The 20487-nt window shown below is 35.5% G+C and overlaps 1 protein-coding gene across 1 annotated transcript; it reads right to left on the reverse strand.

The window, feature by feature from the left end:
* Positions 1-1252: 1252 nt before the first annotated feature.
* On the reverse strand, positions 1253-14793 carry LOC125830647 (uncharacterized). Its single transcript, XM_049509822.1, has 5 exons — positions 14433-14793; positions 13655-13815; positions 13419-13449; positions 2748-2856; positions 1253-2032 (listed from the first exon to the last, which is right to left on the reverse strand). The coding sequence occupies exons 1-5, from the start codon at positions 14748-14750 to the stop codon at positions 1920-1922; spliced, it is 732 nt and encodes a 243-aa protein (XP_049365779.1). The 5' UTR covers positions 14751-14793; the 3' UTR covers positions 1253-1919.
* Between the last annotated feature and the right edge of the window lie 5694 nt (positions 14794-20487).

Below are 20487 nucleotides of genomic sequence, written 5' to 3' on the forward strand. Positions count from 1 at the left end.
GGACTAGCAATGGAGTTGTTGAACTAATCCAACTATATGGGTAGAGCCGTCAAAATAAGTTTAGCCCACGGGGTCGGCCCAACCCAACCCATTATTGGGGTACAAGTCCATTCCATCCCATATAAGCCATTGGCCCTTGAGGCTTAATTGGGGCCGGGCTGGGGTCAGCCCATGGGCCAAAAAAATTTTATGTAAAGGTAACCTATAATAATCTCACTACTATATAATCTAATTACTTAAATACACACAATGTTGTAATATTATGAATCTTACCAGATTTTTTATGGTCCAGATACATGTATCTCAGAATATATGGGCTCAAAATTAGGTTAATTTGTTCTAGATACACTCTATCCAAATAGATTTGCATGTATCTAGGATACATAGACAAATCTCGCGCCCTCACTTCACTCACATCTTGCTTGTCATTCTCTTATCTCGCTCGCATATCTGGTATGCGAGATACATGCTAATTACACTAGATTTCTTGCTAGTGTTATTGAAACAACACAATTGTTTGTCATATTTGATTTGAAAATTTTCTCATTTTCTTGATGTTATAGAATTCTAAGTTTGAAAAAAAAGGACTAGCCTGCTCCCGCCCTCGGCCCTACTAGGGTTGGGCTAGGTTAAGAATTTTCAAGCTCTTCCAAATGAAGGGCCGACCCGCCCTAGACCTTCAAATTCCTTGACTCTAGAGGCTTGGGCGATGGGGCTGGGCCAACCCTTTTTGACAACTCTATATATGGGGTAGAAGTTGACTAAAGGAAAGAAACATACGTCTTCACTTCTTACCGATAGATGATGTTGCCAAAGATGTTGCCCAAACTATACTTTTTTAAAGAGTTAAACTGATAAGGTTGCAATTTTAGATATCAAAACTCCAATAAATACTTTCTTTTTAAATTTATGATTTTAATTATAAAATATTTGTGTTGTTTAATTTTGAAGTAGGGAAGACAAGTGAATACTCAAGGTTAAATGGCTAAAACATTGCCTTCTCCCAATAATTGTTGGCTGCCACTGCCGGATTAAAATTATTGAACTTGAAACAAATAGAATAAAAACATTTCTTTGTTCAAATTATAAAATATGTTTATTTCAATTTTTATGTTTAGTTAAACATTATGATAAATTTGTTCTCATTTTATTTCTCATTTGCACGGAAAACCTGCTTTAAAAACATCGAACCCCACCGAATCGAAGTTGAAAAATCGAACCAAACTAGTTTGGTTCGATATTTGGTGCACACTTTTTCAAAATCAAACTAAAATTTGATAAAACAACCGAAGAACCGAACTGCCACCCATACTACTTACCCATATTATTACAAGTCAAATATGGGCTAATGCCCAATTTTTACCTACTTTAAAATATCACTCTCCAACCAGTTAGAATATGGGTGGATTGGGCGTATAAAATGTAGTCTCATTTTACCAGCACTAAATGTGGTGCTTCGCTGAATAGAATTGCCAACATGAGAGGTATTGCTAAACACCCCAAATAGCATAACCATTATTGCTCAGTTGGGAGCAATGCTCCCTTTACAATCCCAAGCTACATTGCTTCAAAAACAGGCTGTAAGAAATCTCAGCATTCCACAGGTAGCGCAGTAGAAAAGTAACAGAGTAGAGAAGTCTGCTTCCGAATTATACAAGAGCACTAAGCACACCCCTTTATGGATATCTGAATTGAGCTCATGCAGGTGACTTCGAAGGAATTTATTGTGTACATTTTCAACATTGGTCTCTTTCTTCATGCAAGTCTACTAGTTGATCGAGAAAGCCCCATAAACTTTGTTGTGTTGTAGCAATGCCCTGCTTGTACACACATTGAGTTATCATCTGTGTCATGTGAAAGTTGCTCGCAAACAAAAGAGACAATTGATGCTAGTTTCTGAAAGGTGGCCATCTTTTCAGTCAGTCAATGTCACTATCACTGTCAGAGATGTATCTCCGAGTATCAGAGGCCTGGTACTTCGCAGTTGAGTAATCCATACCAATGTTGTTTGCTGCACTCATAGGTGCAAATGCTGTAAATTGGCCACAAGAAAATAAAAGATCAGTACTTAGGAAGTAAGCAGTAAGTCAAATATATCAGTAGATTCATTCCCTTTGTTGTGCATTTGAGATGAGGGACATTATTGTTCATACATAAATCTATCAAGACGATGGAGACTTCTTCACATGTAATGAACAGAGTGCCAGTAATAAATAGAGATGGCAAACAAGCAAACACCGTATCACTCAAGTCAGAGCAGGGAGATGATATAAACGAACCAATGCTAATTGGTAGATATTCAAAACGAAGGCCACCAGAAATTACAATAATAAGTAAATGTACCCACAAAAACTTTCAAGAAGAGAAGGGATGAAAAAGAAGAAGTAAATGAAAAGAACACCAGGCAGAGCAAAAAAATAAAACAAAATGGTGTTGTCAAATTTTACTAACAGGAAACAGTTGAAACCAAATTGGAGGGAAAGGAAATGCTAACATTTCCTGCAAGAAGGAATTTGGAATTGATGCCTAGATAGTTTCCACAAAAAAGAAAAAAAAAAAAGATAGTACAGTACCAGGATATAAGTACGTCAACATAGGACCCAACATGCAAAAAGAGGATAGTTACATGTAAGTTCTCTCAATAAGTAATGTTTTTTCTCTGCTATAACTTTCCAACTTCTCCAGCAAACTATAGTAGCAAACAAGTCAACAAATATAGTGTATCCAGAGAAGAATGCTGGACTAACCTTTTTCTCTCATTCTTCTCTCTCTGTCGTACTCAAATTTATCACGGATTAGGCTAACCTTTTCCCAATTATCACCTTGTCTGTTTCTCCCTGTACCTCCTCCCTGTTCCTGCAATTGAATGAAAGGCCAGGTGGAAAGGCAATCAATAAACTAGTGGACATGGAGAGAGTTAAAAAATGGTCTTGCACATTGCAGCTTGGGAAGCCATGTCAAAGACATTTTCAAGCAATGGCACAAATTATATATGAGCTACTACTTTAAAAAGAAAAAAGAAAAACATGAAAATGAAGAAAATTAAGACATAAAAGAAAAAGTAAAGGGAGCGTGCAGCCAGGAAATTTAAGAAAAATATTAGCAACTTAGCTATTAGCAATCTAAATGAATCACTCCAAAATAAAGAACAAAACGTGCTAGTATACAAAATTGAGGTCCAAGTCAAACCAAAGAAAGATTACTTTTTAATTATTTACTGCTTGCCGTAAAAAATGCATCATCCGAAAACCAATCACTAAAAGCCAAAACATAAACATATAAAAAGCTTAACCACCCACATATTATTACTATATATATTTATAATAGAAGAGCAACTTAGGGTCAATCGGTCAATTGACCGATTTTCCCTTCTCCTCAAATTTCCTCTATTTTATATTTAGTATTTCTTCATTTATTTTCTTTGTTAGTATATTATGTATTCAAGCCCCACACCATGTAAAGCGAAGCCTGGTATTTAAGTGGAGAAGGGTAGAAGGGCGGGCTTGTTATCCACCGAGTTTCGAAGGTTGTTATTGGTCCAAAGGGCGGGTCACATCTGAAGATTATGGAAAACTTTTGCAAGGTTTTCTCTGCAAAAATGTGGACTTTCAGAATCGAGAACTCCCTTTTGAATCAGTTTCTATTGGAATAGGATATATCCTGTTGCAAAGATTTGGAGATATGAGGTTCCCAATTATGCTCCGGGAGATAACTTCATGTAAAGGGGTTTCGAATTATGCTCCAGATGTTCTTTTTGTGAATGTGAGCTGGAGACAATAAATCATCTCTTTCTACACTGTAGAGAGACAGTGAAATTTGTGGCATATTTTCATCAACCTAAGGGGCATTAGCTGGGCTATGCCAAGAAACATAAAGGAAGCTTTAGCTTGTTGGAATAGGGATGGGAATCAGCCAGAGCACAGAGAGAGATGAAAGATTGTCCCAGCTTGCATACCTTTAGTGTATTCCTTTGCTTAAAATACATGTTACCTTTCACAAAAATGATTTGGAGATATGGGCAGTCCCATATTTGGAGAAGAATGATGTAGAGTAGAGATGAGATGGAATATTTCATCCCGTGGAAAGTTGGAAATGGAGAAGCCTCCATTTGGTGGGATAACTGGACTCGTATGGGAGCATACCACTAGCTAGATTAACTAATATCAGACCTACCCCAAGAAGTATCAAATTAAAAAAAACTATTGTCGATGGTATAGATGGAGATGGGATAAGTTGAGCCTCTTCTTGCCTGCTTATATTGTCAAAAAGAGTTTTAAGTGTAGAGATTGAAGTTGGCAAGAAAGATTGGGCTTGCTGGACCTTGGAGAATTCTGGCAGTTCACTACAAAGTCTACATGGAAACAATTGAGAAGAGTTCACGATGAAATTTTATCCGGTAAACTAATGTGGCATAGAAGATCACCTTCTAAAATTTCCTTTTTTATGTTGAGGCTTTTTCATGGAGTAGCAGCAACTGATGACACAGTTTTTTTTTTCTTTTTTTACCGTGGTTTCCGGGCGTCGCTTTGCGAACCCGACTAGCTGTACCCACCGGGTCCCGCTGTTTCAAGGCGGGTCCACCACGGTTAGTTCCACGGGGCCCTGGAGACGCGGCCGGTTTGTAATGCCTCCAGTGGCCCTGCTGGGGCAACTGATGACACAGTTCAAAAGGAGGGGTGTGGTGCTTTGTTCAAGGTGCAACTGTTGTACCAACTATGAACTGAAGAATATCCCCCATTTGTTTGGTAAAAGCTTAATTGCTAAATGGGTATGGACTTACTTTAGCAACACTTGTTGTATCAATTTTCTTCTGGGTCCTCTTAAGACAATTGCTATGAAATGGTGGCTGACTAAACAACAAATGACATGAAGTCTTTATACAGTGTGGTCCAATTCTTCTCTGTTGGGAAATTTGGCAGAAGAGGTGTTTGTCAAGATTTGAGAATATGAATGTCTGACAGGTTCATTATTCATCAAGTCTGTTCACTACATGAATCTCATCTTCCAAACTCGATTCCCTGAACTTCAACTTCCCATAAGTTGGGAGGAAAATGTGTTCACTTGGAAAATTTGCACCAATCCATCAATAGTCAACTGGTGAAATGGCATAAACCAGAAGGAAGAGTGGGTGGAATTAAACGTGGATGGATGCTCAAAAGGCAACCCTAGGAGTGCTGGAGGCGGTGGTGTCATTAGAGATCATCGTAGAATAGTTATTAAAGGTTTTTTTTTATTACTATGGAATGTGTTCCAACAATATTGCGGAGGCTACAACTCTTTTACAGGGAATCAAGTTGTGTATTGATATTGGAAAGGGGTTTGTTGTTGGTTGTGGTATTGGACTCTCTACTAATAATGGAGATTATCAATAAGAGTCTAACCACCTTGGCATATTAGAAGCATTATTGAGCATATTTGGAGGTTGACTAGAAATGGCAACTTCCATTTTTCTTCATGTTTTTAGAGAGGGTAATACAGGCGAGGATCAGTAGGCTAATATGGGAGAAAGTGAATGGGAACTTACGGTCTAAAATGAGGTTCTTTCCTAGCCTGGTGATTTAGAGCTACAATGAAGCAAGATCAAGATGAAATTCAAACTTATGGTTCAAAGTTAACAAAGAAAAGTTTTAGAAGCTAATGATGTTGTCCAAAAAACTCTTTTTGCTGGAAATATGCTGGCGGTAGTTTACCTAATAACAATGTACTATAGTAATTCAGATGTAATTATGGTAGAAAAAATTACAAATGTGTAGTACTTTTTCAGCTTGCATCATCCTTAGAGTGACTAATTTCACTCTTAATTTTGTGATGGAGGTTAAGGTTTATGTCCTCCTCCATCTTCTTCTCTTGTTCGATATATGAAATTGATTAGGGCTATTCCTAACCTCCACCTAGTAAGGTGGACTTTTATTTTTAAAAATGAGCAATCGTATGGGTGAGAACACTTAGTGGAGATACGGAGGAGGTTCCAATAACTACGGGTTTACACCAAGGATCTACCTATAATCTGAAATTGTTTACTCTAACTACAGATGAGCTAATCAATAATATCTAGGGAGAGGATCCGTGTTGCATGCTTGACGAAATTAGCAAATGTTGGAAGTTGGAACTATGCAGAAGTACTCTAGAGTGTAAGGTTTTAGAAAAGTAGCAAATATTTACACCACAATTCTAGCTATTGTATGAAACATGAAGGTGAAGTGAGATAAAATAAAATTGACTGCCCAAAAACAAGACTATTCAGATATCTAAACTTAGTTTTCCAAGAGAATAGGATAATAAATGAATATGTAAAATGTAGGATTAAATAGGATGGTTGAAGTGCTACTCAAGTTTTATGATAGGTACGATAGGCAACAAGGTAAAACGAAAGTTTTCTAGTTTTTATGAGTAATAAAGGAATATTATTGATGTGAAACAAACCAGCATTAAGGAAATGTTGGGGCAAAAGAACATCCAAAAGAGAATTTCACAATGTGTGTAAACAACTAAGAAAGTCAACAATGCTTCCGACTCTAAAGCATATCTCGTAGTATCGTTGTGCGAGAGACTAAGCAAAATAAACACTTGAGCTATAGATTAATTACATTGTTGATCTTGTCTTCAAAAAACTCTCGCATTTCTTTCTCCATATGGCCCTAGAAAAAATTCCACGGTGTTGTTTGCATACACCATTTTTTTTTAAACAGGTAACTTTGTATATTACTACAACAGTACATAGTAGCCATATTTACAATAAGATCATCAAATCCAACTATCTAATCCTAAATTGAGTCTAGTACACCAATTAGGGAGATAGTGTCATTGGAGTATAATTGATTACACTAAAAACACAGTAGCAACAAGCAATTAAGCTTTGACTTTTTACATACTGTTTTCTATACTATCAAAACATCTGGAATTCCTCTCCTTCCATATTGCCCACCAAATGCTAGCAGGGACAATTCTCCATCTCTCTCTGCTTATAGACTGCATTCCAGCTTCTTCCCAACTCTGAATGGCTTCAGTGATCTTGCTTGGCATGACCCATGACATGCCCTTGAGATTTAGGAATAGTCTCCAACGTTGGCAAGTTACTCTACAGTGTAGAATAAGATGGTTAACTGTCTCAGCAGTTTCCCCACAAAATAGACACCTTGAGCACAATGGAATCCCTCTCTTCATTTGGTTGTCTGGGGTCAAACTGCTTCCTTGGCCAATAACCACACAAAACATGATACTTTGAGGGGTGTTTTGGATTTCCAGATTCCTTTCCAAGGCCAGTTACTTGTCAACTGGTAGGAGTTGTTCAACCAGTTATAAGCACAATTCACCTTGAAAATACCTTTTTGTGTTGCCCTTTCATTATAAAGTATCCTAATCATCCTCCAATCCATTGAGTGGACCAATGGTGTTGTAAAAATCAGCAACTCACTGAATCTCCCAATCATTTAAGTGTCTTCTAAAAATGAAGTTCCACCCTTGAGGAGACCAGTGATCAGCTATGGACTTGTGTTGGTGTGACACTAAGGTACTAATATATAGAAACAAATTTTCTAGCCTGCCAGCCTCATGCCATACATCCATCCAGAAGTCAGTTCTTTCCCCATTTGCCACTTTGATCCTTGTATTTTTTTTTGAAATCATCCCACAAGGATCTAATGGACCTCCATACACTTACTCCATAAGGTGTAGTAACAGTTTTGGACATCCAGTAATCTTCCCCTTCATACTTAGCACTAATGACTTCCTTCCCATAGGATTGATTTTCATTGCAAAACCTCCACAACCATTTCATTGTGAGAGCCTTGCTCTGATTTTTCAAGTTCTTAATACCCAATCCCCCTTGTCTCTTACCCACTGTTACAACATCCCATTTGACCAGGTTATAACTCTTCTTCTCATTATTTCCCTGCCACAAAAATTTTCTTCTAATTTTGTCCAATCTGTCAAATGACTGTTTGAGGAATTGGAAACACTCACATCATATAAGTTGGGAGGGCATCAAGGACAGAATTTATCAAAGTAAGTCTCCCACCTCTGGACAGATATTGTGATTTCCACCTTGCTAACTTCATCTCACACTTTACTACCACCTTGTTCCAGATCTCATAAGACTGAGAACTAACTCCCAAAGGCATCCCTAAATATGTTGTTGGCAAAACACCTATTTCCCCACCCAATATTGCATTTAGATACTCCATGTTTTGCACTTCATTGATAGGGTACAGATAGCTTTTCCTCCAATTGCATTGATGTGCAGACCTGAGAACCCCTCAAAAAGCACCAAAATCACCCTTAAAATCTTGAGTTGGCCTTCTTCAGCATCACATAGAATAAGAGTATCATCTGCATATTGCAGATGAGTCACTTCCATATTGTTATCTCCATTTCTGCCAACCTCAAAACCACTCTACCATCCCCTCAACTTTGCAGTTTTAATCATGCTATTCAGACCCCCGCATAACAATTAAAAAAAGAAAAGGAGATAGGGGGTCTCCTTGTCTGAGTCCCCTCTGTGCACTGAAGAATCCAGCCGGGGATCCATTAATGAGGACTGAAAACCTCACTGTGGAGATGCATTGTTTGATCCACTGGATCCACTTCCTTCCAAAACCCATCCTCTCCGGAGTGTTCAACAAGTATTCCCAATTTACATGATCATATGCCTTCTCCATGTCAAGCTTACATAAGATTCCTGGCTTCTTTTGTTTCTGTCAAGAGTCCACAGTCTCATTAGCAATTAATACCGCATCCATGATTTGTCTACCTTTGATGAAAGCCATTTGCTGAGAATCCACTAGTTCCCTTTCATTCTCTCTGTGAGAACTTTGGCAAACAGTTTGTAGATGCTTCCAATCAAGCTAATAGGCTTGAAGTCTTTCAATTCTTTGTCACCTTTCTTCTTAGGAATCAAGGTTATGAAGGTGGCATTCAAACTCTTTTCAAAAACTTCCTGATCATAGAAGTTTTGAAAAGCTTTCATGATATCACCCTTCACCACCTCCCAGCATTTAAGGAAGAATCCCATAGTGAAGCCATCGGGGCCGGGGGCTTTATCGATTGCACACATCTTCAAACAGTTTAGAACTTCACTTTCCTCAAAATTTCTTTGTAAATGCATTTTTTCCTCCTCATTAAGTGTGGGACAATTGTTGTTCCTGAAAGCAGGTCTCCAACTGTTTGTTTCAGTGTACAGCTTCTTGTAATACTTAACAATTTCCTCTTCTATTCTTGAAGGATCCTGAGACAGTTCCCCTTCTATTACCAATTGATCGATGTTATTGTATCTTTTGTGAGCACTGGCCATTTTGTGGAAGAACTTGGTGTTCCTATCCCCTTATTTGAGCCATAGTGATCTGGATTTTTGCCTCCATGAGATCTCCTCATTTTTTAGTAACTCCTCATATTCTAGTAAAGTTGAATTCTTGCTTGAAATCTCCCATTCTGATAATCCTCTGCCCTTCATGATCTCATCAAACTCAGATAGCTTTTTAAGAAGAACTCTCCTTTTAGATCCTAGATTCCCTTGTTCACTCATGCTCCAATCCTTAAGTTTGGTTTTTAGAGCCTTAAGTTTTGAAGCGAGAATAAAATCAGGTCTCCCAGAGAAGTTAAAAGAGTGCCACCAACTACTGATTCTATCAGCGAACCCTTCTGTGCCAAGCCACCAGTTTTCAAACTTAAAGTGGTTCTTCTTTTTGTTCCATACACCCCTTTGTAATGCCACAGGACTGTGGTCTGATACGAGTCTCTGTAGAGCATTTTGCTTTATGTTATTGAAGCTTTCATCCCACTCTTCTAATATCAAATTTCTATCAATTCTAGAGGCTGCCTCGAGATTGTCCCCTTTGAACCACGTGTAATTATTGTCTTCTAGTTGTAGGTCTAACAATTTCAGGTCATCAATAACATCTGAAAATTCCTTCATGCCTCTGGTTCTTCTCACACAATTTCTTTTCTCTAAGATAAACCTTACTACATTGAAATCACCACATACAACCCAAGGTCCTTCTATTATTCCCCTTATAGCCCCCATTTCCTCCCAAACAGACCTTCTTTCTACATAACAATTAGGGGCATACACCCCTGTGATATGGCAAGAGTAGTTATACAATTGGGACTCAAATTTACAAGTTAGAGTGTACATACCAGTTTCCACAATGTCGCCTTTCCAAACCCTATTGTCCCATAACATTAAAATTCCCCCTCTAGTTTCACTAGCATCCAAACTTGCATATTTGATCCATCAACCTCCCCAAATTTGCCCAACTTTTTCTTCCATATTCCCCTCTAATTTGGTTTCTTGCAGACAAATGATATCTTTGCATTCCACCCCTCCATCACACCCTTAACCAATCTTCTTTTGTCTCTATCATTCAATCCCCTTACATTCCATGTGACTAACTTGAATTTCATCTATGACATATAATCAAATTTCTCCCCTTACTCCTATTCCCACTATTTTTGAACTTAACATCAAAATTCACTAGGCTTTTCAATTCTTGGGAGCATCGGAGTCTTGTTTTCTTGCACATTGTTTCTGGTTCCATTCTTCTTGCTTGTCTCGCACTGTCCACTTGTAATAGTAGTTCAAGGGAAATCAGCCCCAGAACCTTCCCCAACTTGATTAAGTTTTGTTGTACCCATACTGATGTCTCCCTTACTTTATTTCTGACCACTTTTTGTTGTTGAGCCTGTAGTGGTTCTGCCTCTTCTATCTCCCACTCCCCCACTTCAGTTATCGATCTTTGGTCTCCTGTTTTTGAAGTTCTGATATCCTCCACTTCTGTATCTATCATGTTCATATCATTCTCTTCTATTTCAATCAGGTGGTGCAGTGGTTCAATTATTGTTTCTCCCATCATGTTTGCCATCTCCAAGCCTCATGAATAATCTGATCAGCCCTCTGCATGTGTGTATTTTTTGTTTCTCGACAGTGTCGCGATTCAAGAAAATCAAGAGATATATTACAGCTTTCATCTTCTGGTCTTTCTGGAAACTCTTTTCCTTGTATTGGGCTGCTGATGGAGGCCCAATATTTCCCCCTCATTTAAATGGGGCATGTGCCTCTCACATGCTTCCCTTCTTTCTTCATTGCTAGTTGTGAGACAGGATCCACCCACATGTTCTCTAGCTGGGAAATCCCTTGAAATAAGGGATTGAGTACCCTTTTTGCAGGCTTAGCAGACTTTGCAAGCTTTGCATCCTATGGACCTCTGGGTAAAGGGGGGGATTGTACTTCTCTTGTTTTCTTCTCCAACAGCTCCAGGATCACCTTTCCCAACTTCCGACAGCACCTCAACTCTCACGTGACTCTCTGCCCATATCGGGAAATGGTAAACGACCCCATACCTGGAGATAGAGACTTCTTTGGGTATGTTTCTTCCATCATTTTCTACCATGATTCTCGCCCACATCATATGATTCTTCAGTTCTGTCTCCTCCTCTGTAGCTACCCATCCTCCACAAAGGTTTCCAATTTCTTGGAACACTTGACTTGACAAAAGATGGAGAGGAATACCAATGATTCTAACCCATGTTTCCTTTGTCAGGATGTTGTTGGGGATGCAACCTACCAACGGAAACCACCATTCCAGGTTGAACCTTTGGTTCTTCCAATTTCACTTCCCTTGTAAGGTTTGTTCTGCCATGTTCCTGTTGGGGAATTCAAATAGAAACTTTCCTCCATACATCTCATAAATGTTAACACCGAAAGCCTTTTTCCTTAACAAGGATGACCATCGTCTAACCTCTAACAGTGTAGATTTCTCCTTATTTCCCCCTTCCAGATGTCCCACTAGACATACATCTCTCCAATAGCCTCTTCTCATGACTTTCCATTTGAGATACTACTTCAACATTTTCCTCCAAGCTGTTTGTCTTTGCCTCTCTGATGGATTTTGACAGCCAAACTTTTGGGGCATTTAATGAAGCTTTCAATTTTGAGAGTTATGTCATACCACCCTGCATTCATGGCAACTCAGGAATAACAAGGACAGATCTTCCCCCATTATTAATTGATGTGATACTCATAAATCTTCCATGTTCGTTGTATTTTCTGGTGCAAAAGTGTTCCGCCTCTCTTTCTGCAGTTTTCCGTCTCCTAATCAACTTTCTCTGATCACTGGATGCTTCTCTGAGGGTGAAGCAAATCCATTCCATGATTTTGTTGCTCATGGAGGATCTTCTCATCATTTTTCTACTCCTTTCAACCCACTCATACCACACTGTTCCTTCAGATCTCCATCTAGTAATATCATATGATTTGAAGCTAGCATTGAAATAAATCCTATTTTCCCCCATTGATAAGAACCAGTAATTAACAGACTGAATCTAAGAGAAATAAACTATCACATAGGTAATAGTTAAAGGAAGAAGACAAGGACTGAAATCGTATTCCGGCCAAAATACACCGGAAAGCGGGGGGCCCCTCCCCTAGGAAGTACGGAAGAGAGTTATCTCAGGGAAAGTGCCTGAGAGCATTTTAAGTTGAAATTCTTTTGAGTGGTAATTAAGAGTGAAACCATCCTCTTGCATACACCATTGGATTCCCAGAATGCTAAAAAGATATGCTAGTAAAAGGGAAATTCTATGTAACAATCTTGAGATCACTAATGCTATAAGGGAGTGAATATTGAGTCACTAATGCATAACATATCCACAAGATGAACATTGTAAGAGAAAAGTTGAGCTAAGATGTATGTTCGGACATGCTAGATTGGACAGGATTCAATGATCATATCTGATACACGATGCAACTAGCAGATATAGAGGGTAAAATGAGAGAAAATAGACTAAGATGGTTTGGCCATGTCTTATGTACCATCAGATGCAATAATTCCTAAGTGTGATAATAAGATGACTAATAAAAAAGGAGTGAGTAGATCTAAAAGCCCATGGAGGGAAGTCGTCTTACAGGAAAATAAAAGAAGAAACTCCAAGAAGCAATGCAGATTGCTCAACAAAGACAGTGAAAGCAAGGGATCAAGCTAGGAGTTGTAAGTGGTGACTGATTGAAAGTAAAAGTATGGGATGGGATTGTAAGTGGTGGCTGATTGAAAGTAAATGTATGGGATGGGTTGTAAGTGTTGACTGATTGAAAGTAAAAGTACGGGATGGGGTTGTAAGAACAATCATTTTGGTTGAGAATTTCTGATTTCAATCGATCAGTGATTACTCAAAACATCTAATACTTAGGAAGAACTTCGACTATGGATTGTAAGATCCACAAAATATTTTGGATATCTCTGTTAGTATGGGAGAACTATCAATGGGGCTTAAAACTCAAAGCTTTTAGCAACTTATGACAAACTGGAACTTATCAAAAGGGCACCGTAGCTTTATCTTGCCAAAGGAGGCAGAAATGTACAAATGGAAAGACATGCTATTAGAAAATATGTAAATGTGGTAATGCAGTAGAGGATTTTTATAGTTACCTTCATTTGGTCAGCATTAGGTCTACTTCTCCTGAAAGAACAAATACAGATAAATTTAGATATGCATAACGGATCAATAGGTCACTCTTCTTAACAACATTAAATTAGATTAATGACACAATTAAGAAGGGAGAAAGTGCTGAAAAGTGTAGTTCATGAAACAGTTAGTGTCCTCCCAAAACTAATAACAATTGAGTGTATGATAAAGGAATGCAGAAAGGAAGAAATAAACTAACCTGTATGGAGAGAAATCTTCATCATCGTCTTCAGCAGAATCATAGTTTGCATGATCTTGAGCAAGCTTTTTGGAATAACCCTCATCCCAATATAGCCTCTCCCAGTTCTCTCTCATCTCGTTATACAATTCCATATATCTTTTGCACCATGGTTCATGCTCCTTCAATTAATAAAGTTGTAAAACATCAAAACAAACAGTAAACACAATCCCAAAGTTAGAAGGGAAAAAGGAAATTCCTAACATATTCACAGGTTGGAAAATATCCAAGTCAAACAATGTTCAAACAATAAGAAATGATAGTCGCAATATGATGCAGCAGTACTTCAACATAGTTTGTATCCATATGGAGATTAGTATGCTATGGTAGGAGTAATACTCTACATTAACAATCCGACTTTGGTTTTGTGGGAAGACATAATAAGACTATTTACATCGCTCTAAAAACTATTGTTCTTCGACACATCCCAATAGTGAGGCAGTAAAATCTAGGTTGCCCTTTCAAAAAAAAAAACCATGCATCCTTGCCTCCAATTCATTCGTGTCCTGTGTGGTTTGCGAGTTGTTACACTAGGATGAAGTTTACCCTCACCCAACCAAATGGGTAACAGCTGCGGTTTTCTCTTCATGATAAAAAAAAACCTATGTTTGCCCTTTCCTAATTTATATATTTCCCCAGAAGAGGTGCAAACTAGCAAAACAACAGATATTTTCGTGAGAAACACATATCTGAAATTGATCCCTAGCAATAGTAGAGGCAAAGTATGATAGATACTAACAGATTCTTTAAGGACTAGGCGAGTACGGCGCATGAACTGTTCGCGCAGCTGCTTACGACGCTTGTTAGGGATGTTCTGTCTTGGGATTACGAATCTCTCTCTGGGTGGTATATTTTCACCAATTTCGTGCATTTCTCCGTCGACAACCCACCAATCTGACTTGTCGTCGACTTTCTTCAACATTGTTGATGGAGAAAACTTGGACCGCCGCCGCCGAGGTGGGGATGAACTTCCGGCGGCATGAGCAGACCGGAGTTGGAGACCAATGAATTGGAGGCAAGGATGTGAACTTTGAACCCGTCGAGCGATTGAAAGCATGATAGACTCTGGGATTTTGCTCAGTTACTGGAGAGTTCTTAAAGCATTTTTGTCCTTTTAAGTTTATCCAAGTTAACAAAAAATGAAAACTTAAATATGTAAAACTTAACAATTTGATCCTTCAAGTTATCAAATATTAGCACTTTTCATCTCTAACAAATTATTTGTTCAACTCTTTCTATTAAATTTATCAGAAACTATTAAAATAAAAAAACATCAAGCAATCACATCAAATTCTAAATACAAAAATACGGAATAGGAGAGAAAGGAACGAATGATCAATTTTGTACGATTTGAACATTTTCTTGAAAAAGTTTGAAAACATACATATGAAAATATTCAATATAATTCCACAAATTATTTGAAAAGAAATTTAAAAGGAAACTTCACAAAAATAGTCAATCAAGTTTCATTTTTATTTTTTCTAACCGATATATACAAATAAATAATTATATACATATTATACATAGATTATATATATTGTAAATTGGACAATTATTTTTAATTTAACCAATGGGGTGAATAGCAATTCAGGCATCCATCTAAAAACGGTTATATAAGTTGATTGATTGATTGGCATTTTAATTATTACTTACTAAGAAGAGAGAATAAACACACGTCTCCGTCAACGTGTGTGCTTTTCGAAATTTAATTTGAGTTTAGGAATTTTTTTTCATTTATAATTTTTAACGTTATTATTTTAGTTATCTATTTTATCAAATCAAGACAAGTTTATTGTTTTTATTTAATACTATTTTTATCATTAAATAACTTCACAAAGTAATAGTAGTCAAATTTTAAATTTTAAAATATAATTAATAAAATAAACTCCTAATAAAATTGATTTGTTTTATCAAAATAAATAGTATAATATATTTTAATACATTTTTAATAGAGTAAATATAATATCTAATTGATGGAAAAAAAATATAAAGAATGACTTAGTCAAATAGTTTTAGTAATCGGTTCGATTAAATATTTTTATTATAAGTGATGACACATTATATGAAAGAATTAGATTGTCAATATATATAAGTTTGAAATAAACTTTTTAACTCATTTTAATTAGCACGATCGACTTGAAAAGAAAGTTCTAACTTTTATTTAATAAATTGAACTAACAAAATCATGAAATGAAGTAATATTTTGATGAAAAGTACTATTATAGATTGATAATAATTTTAAAAAGTAGAGTAGTAACATGAAGTTAACAATTAAGATGTATATTGTGAAAACTAACTTTGACATGTAAATAAGATAAATTATCTTTTGAATTTTGAATTTTTCGTAAGCAAATAATAATTGGCGATAACTTTAAGGAGATTAATTCAAATAATAATTGGCGATGACTTTAAAGGAGATCAATTCAAAGGTGCATGTTGCTCCCAAATGCGCACGCAAGCATATGCAGTCGCGCAAGTAATATAGTGACTCTAAAAGAGCTGAATTATCGAACCAAAGGAATTGTCAATTAATTATGTACTAAATTATAATAATCCTGATTATTTATTCAAGCGCATCAAAAGAATTTACCTTATTAGAATGCAAGAATAAAAGACGTATACAATGATTGGAAAAATTTCAGGGCTACAACTTACTAAGAACTCATGCATAATATCTTCTTTTATGAACTTCAATTAGTTATCAAATTGATGATTTGCAAGGTTGAATGTATAATCATGGTCTCCCAACCTCTAATCGCCTATCACAATTGGTAGTCTAACTACATCGTTGAACGGGAATAAACTAAACCAATTGCGGAGCATTATGTTTTCATCTTGTTTAGTAACCAAGCAAGGTCTCTAGGTATATCCTTATCCTAGATACAAATCAACTCTAATGTCTAGAGAAGATCATGCTCCTTTTGTCCCATATTTTATCCTCCTATTCCTCTCCCGAGGTCAACTCGGACAATGAATTTATTTCAATGGTGGTCAATCACAAAATACTAAACTAAGAACAAAAGAGCAATTTTTGCGATAACCAATCTTCAATCCATAAAATTCAATACTAAACAATCATTCATAGCCACAACCAACAAGGGTCTTTAGCTACTAATGCCTAAGAAAAGAGAAAGAAGAAGAAAAAACCCTAAAAAGTAGGGGTGTCAATGGGATGGTTCGGTCGGTTATTTAAAAAAAAATTATATCATTCTAATTTTTCGGGTATTTATAATGCATAACCAAAATTAATTTTTTTAAAACCATCTCAATTATATCGGTTTCTCTTCGGTATTGGTATCGGTATGGTTTAGTTAATTTTCAGTTTTTTTACTTTTAAAATGTCACCTCAAGATATATTATACTTAAAATACTTCTTTCACAAATATGTTTTTGAAGAATCACTTCAATTCTTCACCAAAAAGTCAAGAAGTAAAACCTTGTTGCAATATTGATCGATTTTAAACATTTAATAGGAGTGCTTGCATAGGTTTTGCCGTATTGTTTGATATAATATCTATTATAGTATCTTTTAATTTTAAACTTAATTAATTAAAAACTAATTAATGAGCAAACTCCAAAGTCGTCTAGTCACCAGAGGTCTAGCACCTAAATAATATTTATATTTGAAAATATTATAAAATTTAACATATTTTTACTATATAAAATATATTTGCATACGTGCAAGGTTATTCGGTTCGGAATTTTTTTTATTTTTTCATAAATTATAAAAACGATCTCAATTGTTCAGGACGGTTATACACTTAAATAAAAATTCCACGATTTTATTGAAAAAATGGCATAAATCAGTTAGGTTCGTTAGATTCGATCGGTTTTTCATATTCTATTGACACTCCTAATAAAAACTATAATAACTTTTTCCTCCAAAGTATCTTTCCATTCCAAGAATAATTTAATGGACTATTTATAAATATGAAAAACTCTAAATAAAATAATTGATCCAAAACAAATTAGGAACTCAAAACCTAAAAGAATTTGATTCTGTCGCTGTATGCATGAAACTGCACCGACTCAACCTTTTTGCAGCTCTTGTTTGCTGCCACGTGGCAGCAATTCATATTCAAATTCAACTTTCAGTCATCTCTCCTTATAAATATATATATCATATATATTCAATTTAATCCATTAAGTTGTCCGCTTGATTTCCTTCTATATTTTCCATCTTTAATTTATTTTAGCTTCAAATTATTTTATCTTCACACCAATTTAATCCTACAAATAAAATATACTATTTAGCACAATCTATAAAATGCATGCTCAAAAAGGACAAGTACAAATAACAAATGTGAGGCAAATAATAATTAAAAATATGTATTTTGGTCTCACATCAGTGCAAACTGTTGTGCCGTAATTTTCCTATCTTTAGAAAAATCACTTTTTGAAATGTTCTAAGTATAAAACAATTTGAAAAAAAATACTTAGAAAAAGAGTCGCCACTTAATTTTTTAAAGAAATCAAGAAAACTTAAAATTTTCAAAGATTTGAACAGAAAAAATCATTTGAAAATACCAAAGAGGGTTCGGGGTTCAATTTACACTTCGAGAAGGGTTTAAGCATTCGAAGTGCCCGCTAACATGCGGTTGACCTGCGACTTGACTAAAATATATTTGACTATTTTTAAGAAAAAATAATGATTTAACATAAAAATTAATAACTTATAATATATTTGATTAAGAAAATAATTAAATAAATGATGCATTTTATTTCATTTTATTTTTTAGAGGAAGGGATCCAAAATGATACATTTGACTCGACATACAAGTGATTAGAACATTAATAAAACTAGATTAATTAGAATTCATTTAATTCATTTTGAAATAATAATTTAAACCAATTTAATAAATTAAAGCATAAATATCATTTTGAATTAATTGACTAAATTTTTTGAGAAAATGACTAAGTAAGTACTATTATTTTTAATTAATTGAAAAGATTTTGACTAACATTTTGAAAGTTTATTTGAGAAAAATATTTTAACTTAAAAAAAACAATTTTAAAATGAGTATAATATGATTAAGTGAAGAGACATTAAAACATATCTCTTAAGAACAAAAGGTTTAACTTAATTAGAATGTATAATTTGACCAATATATTTGATTAATAAAATAGATAAATATATATATATATATATATATATATATATATATATATATATATATATATTAAAAGTTAACTAACACAAAGAAAATAACTTATCTTTTGGGGAATCTAATTATGTTAATTAACAATTCTAAAGTTAGAGTTAATGATAAGAAAAACAAACAAAAGATGATTAAATAATTTAAAGGTAAAGGAAAATTGAATTTGGGCCCTTTTTGGGCCAAATTTGCTGCTACCATTGGGCTTAACCCAATTCCCATTTTGGTATACACGTAATGTATATCAGTGTATATTAGCATGTGTATAGGCCCCTTTCATGTATTTCTTGCTTACGAACACCTGTGTTTCGCCTCCGCCCTGTGTTTTTGCATTTTTTGACCTGTATATCAGTGTATACTGAAAGTATACAACTGTATACATCATGTATACAATCCCTTTTTGGGCTTTTGGGACTTGTAACCTACTCTCACCCTATATATTTGCCTCCCCACGATCCACATAAACAGGGGTTGACTCAAAAAATAGGGAAAGCATTGGATTTCAACCCAAACTCAAAATACAAGGCAAAGAGGAATCCGAAGAACTCGATCCGAGGGAATTTATGCAAAGAAAACAAGATGAAACGATTAGGACGGAGAAATGGATCATAACAACTCAACATAATAACAAAAGAAAAAGAAAAAGAAATAAATGTAAGTACATGACGGCAAAGCGCAAATCCTAAATTCACAAATGTAAACAATCACTGTTCCCATTACAAATAAAAGAGGGCAGAAAACTTAAATGAGATTACACAGTAATAGCAACCAATAATGAAGTCACAGGGGTATGAACCTTCAACAATTTCAAGCCAACATAAGACATTTTCAAACTTGAAAGTATGATAACTAGCAATAAATGCAACACACATATCTATATCCATTATCGACAGAACTTAGGGAAGAATGACGAATCGAATGAAAAATATCATTCAAGTAGAAACATCAACTCAAGCATATGACATAAACCCAAATGGAAAGAAGAGCATGAAATTTATAGTGAAAGAGATACTGCCAGCTGAACCTCAAACTTTTAGCAAAAATGAAGAAAGAAACTGAGAATTCCGCCATATATTTTACTAAGGAAACGAAACAAAGCTTCAAGTAGCACAATGGAAACATTGGCTTTAATATAATATACACCTAACACATGATGACTAAAATGAGAAAAAAAAGAAAATGAATAACTAAAACAAAGAGGAGAAAACAGATGCTTGAAAACAAAGCAGACTCAACATTCGAAAGCAAATGAAGTAGATGCCGAAATAGGCTTGAGCAGTGAAAATATAAAATTTGCCATGATAAAGTTGAAGGAGCAAAACAATATCCAACAATAAGCCAAAGAGATTACTTAAGCATACGTGTAGCATATACAAGCTATCAACATTCAAAACCTATTAACGACCACCTAACAACAAAACAGTGATTCCAATTTATCAAAACACCATAGCAAAGTAGAAAAAAATAATAAAATAAATTGAAGAGTATTGTAGGCATTACCTCTTCCTGGGCAACGACTGGAACGTGAGGACGAGCTTGAAAGCTGTTCGACCACCACACGAGGAATTCCGAGTTCCAAAATAGCAAACCCAGAAGCTCTAATTACAGAATACTATTACACTATCAAATCCAATCTCC

The sequence above is a fragment of the Solanum verrucosum genome, unplaced genomic scaffold (assembly GCF_900185275.1).
Source record: "Solanum verrucosum unplaced genomic scaffold, falcon-dt-bn FXZP01000297.1, whole genome shotgun sequence".
Lineage (NCBI taxonomy): Eukaryota > Viridiplantae > Streptophyta > Magnoliopsida > Solanales > Solanaceae > Solanum > Solanum verrucosum.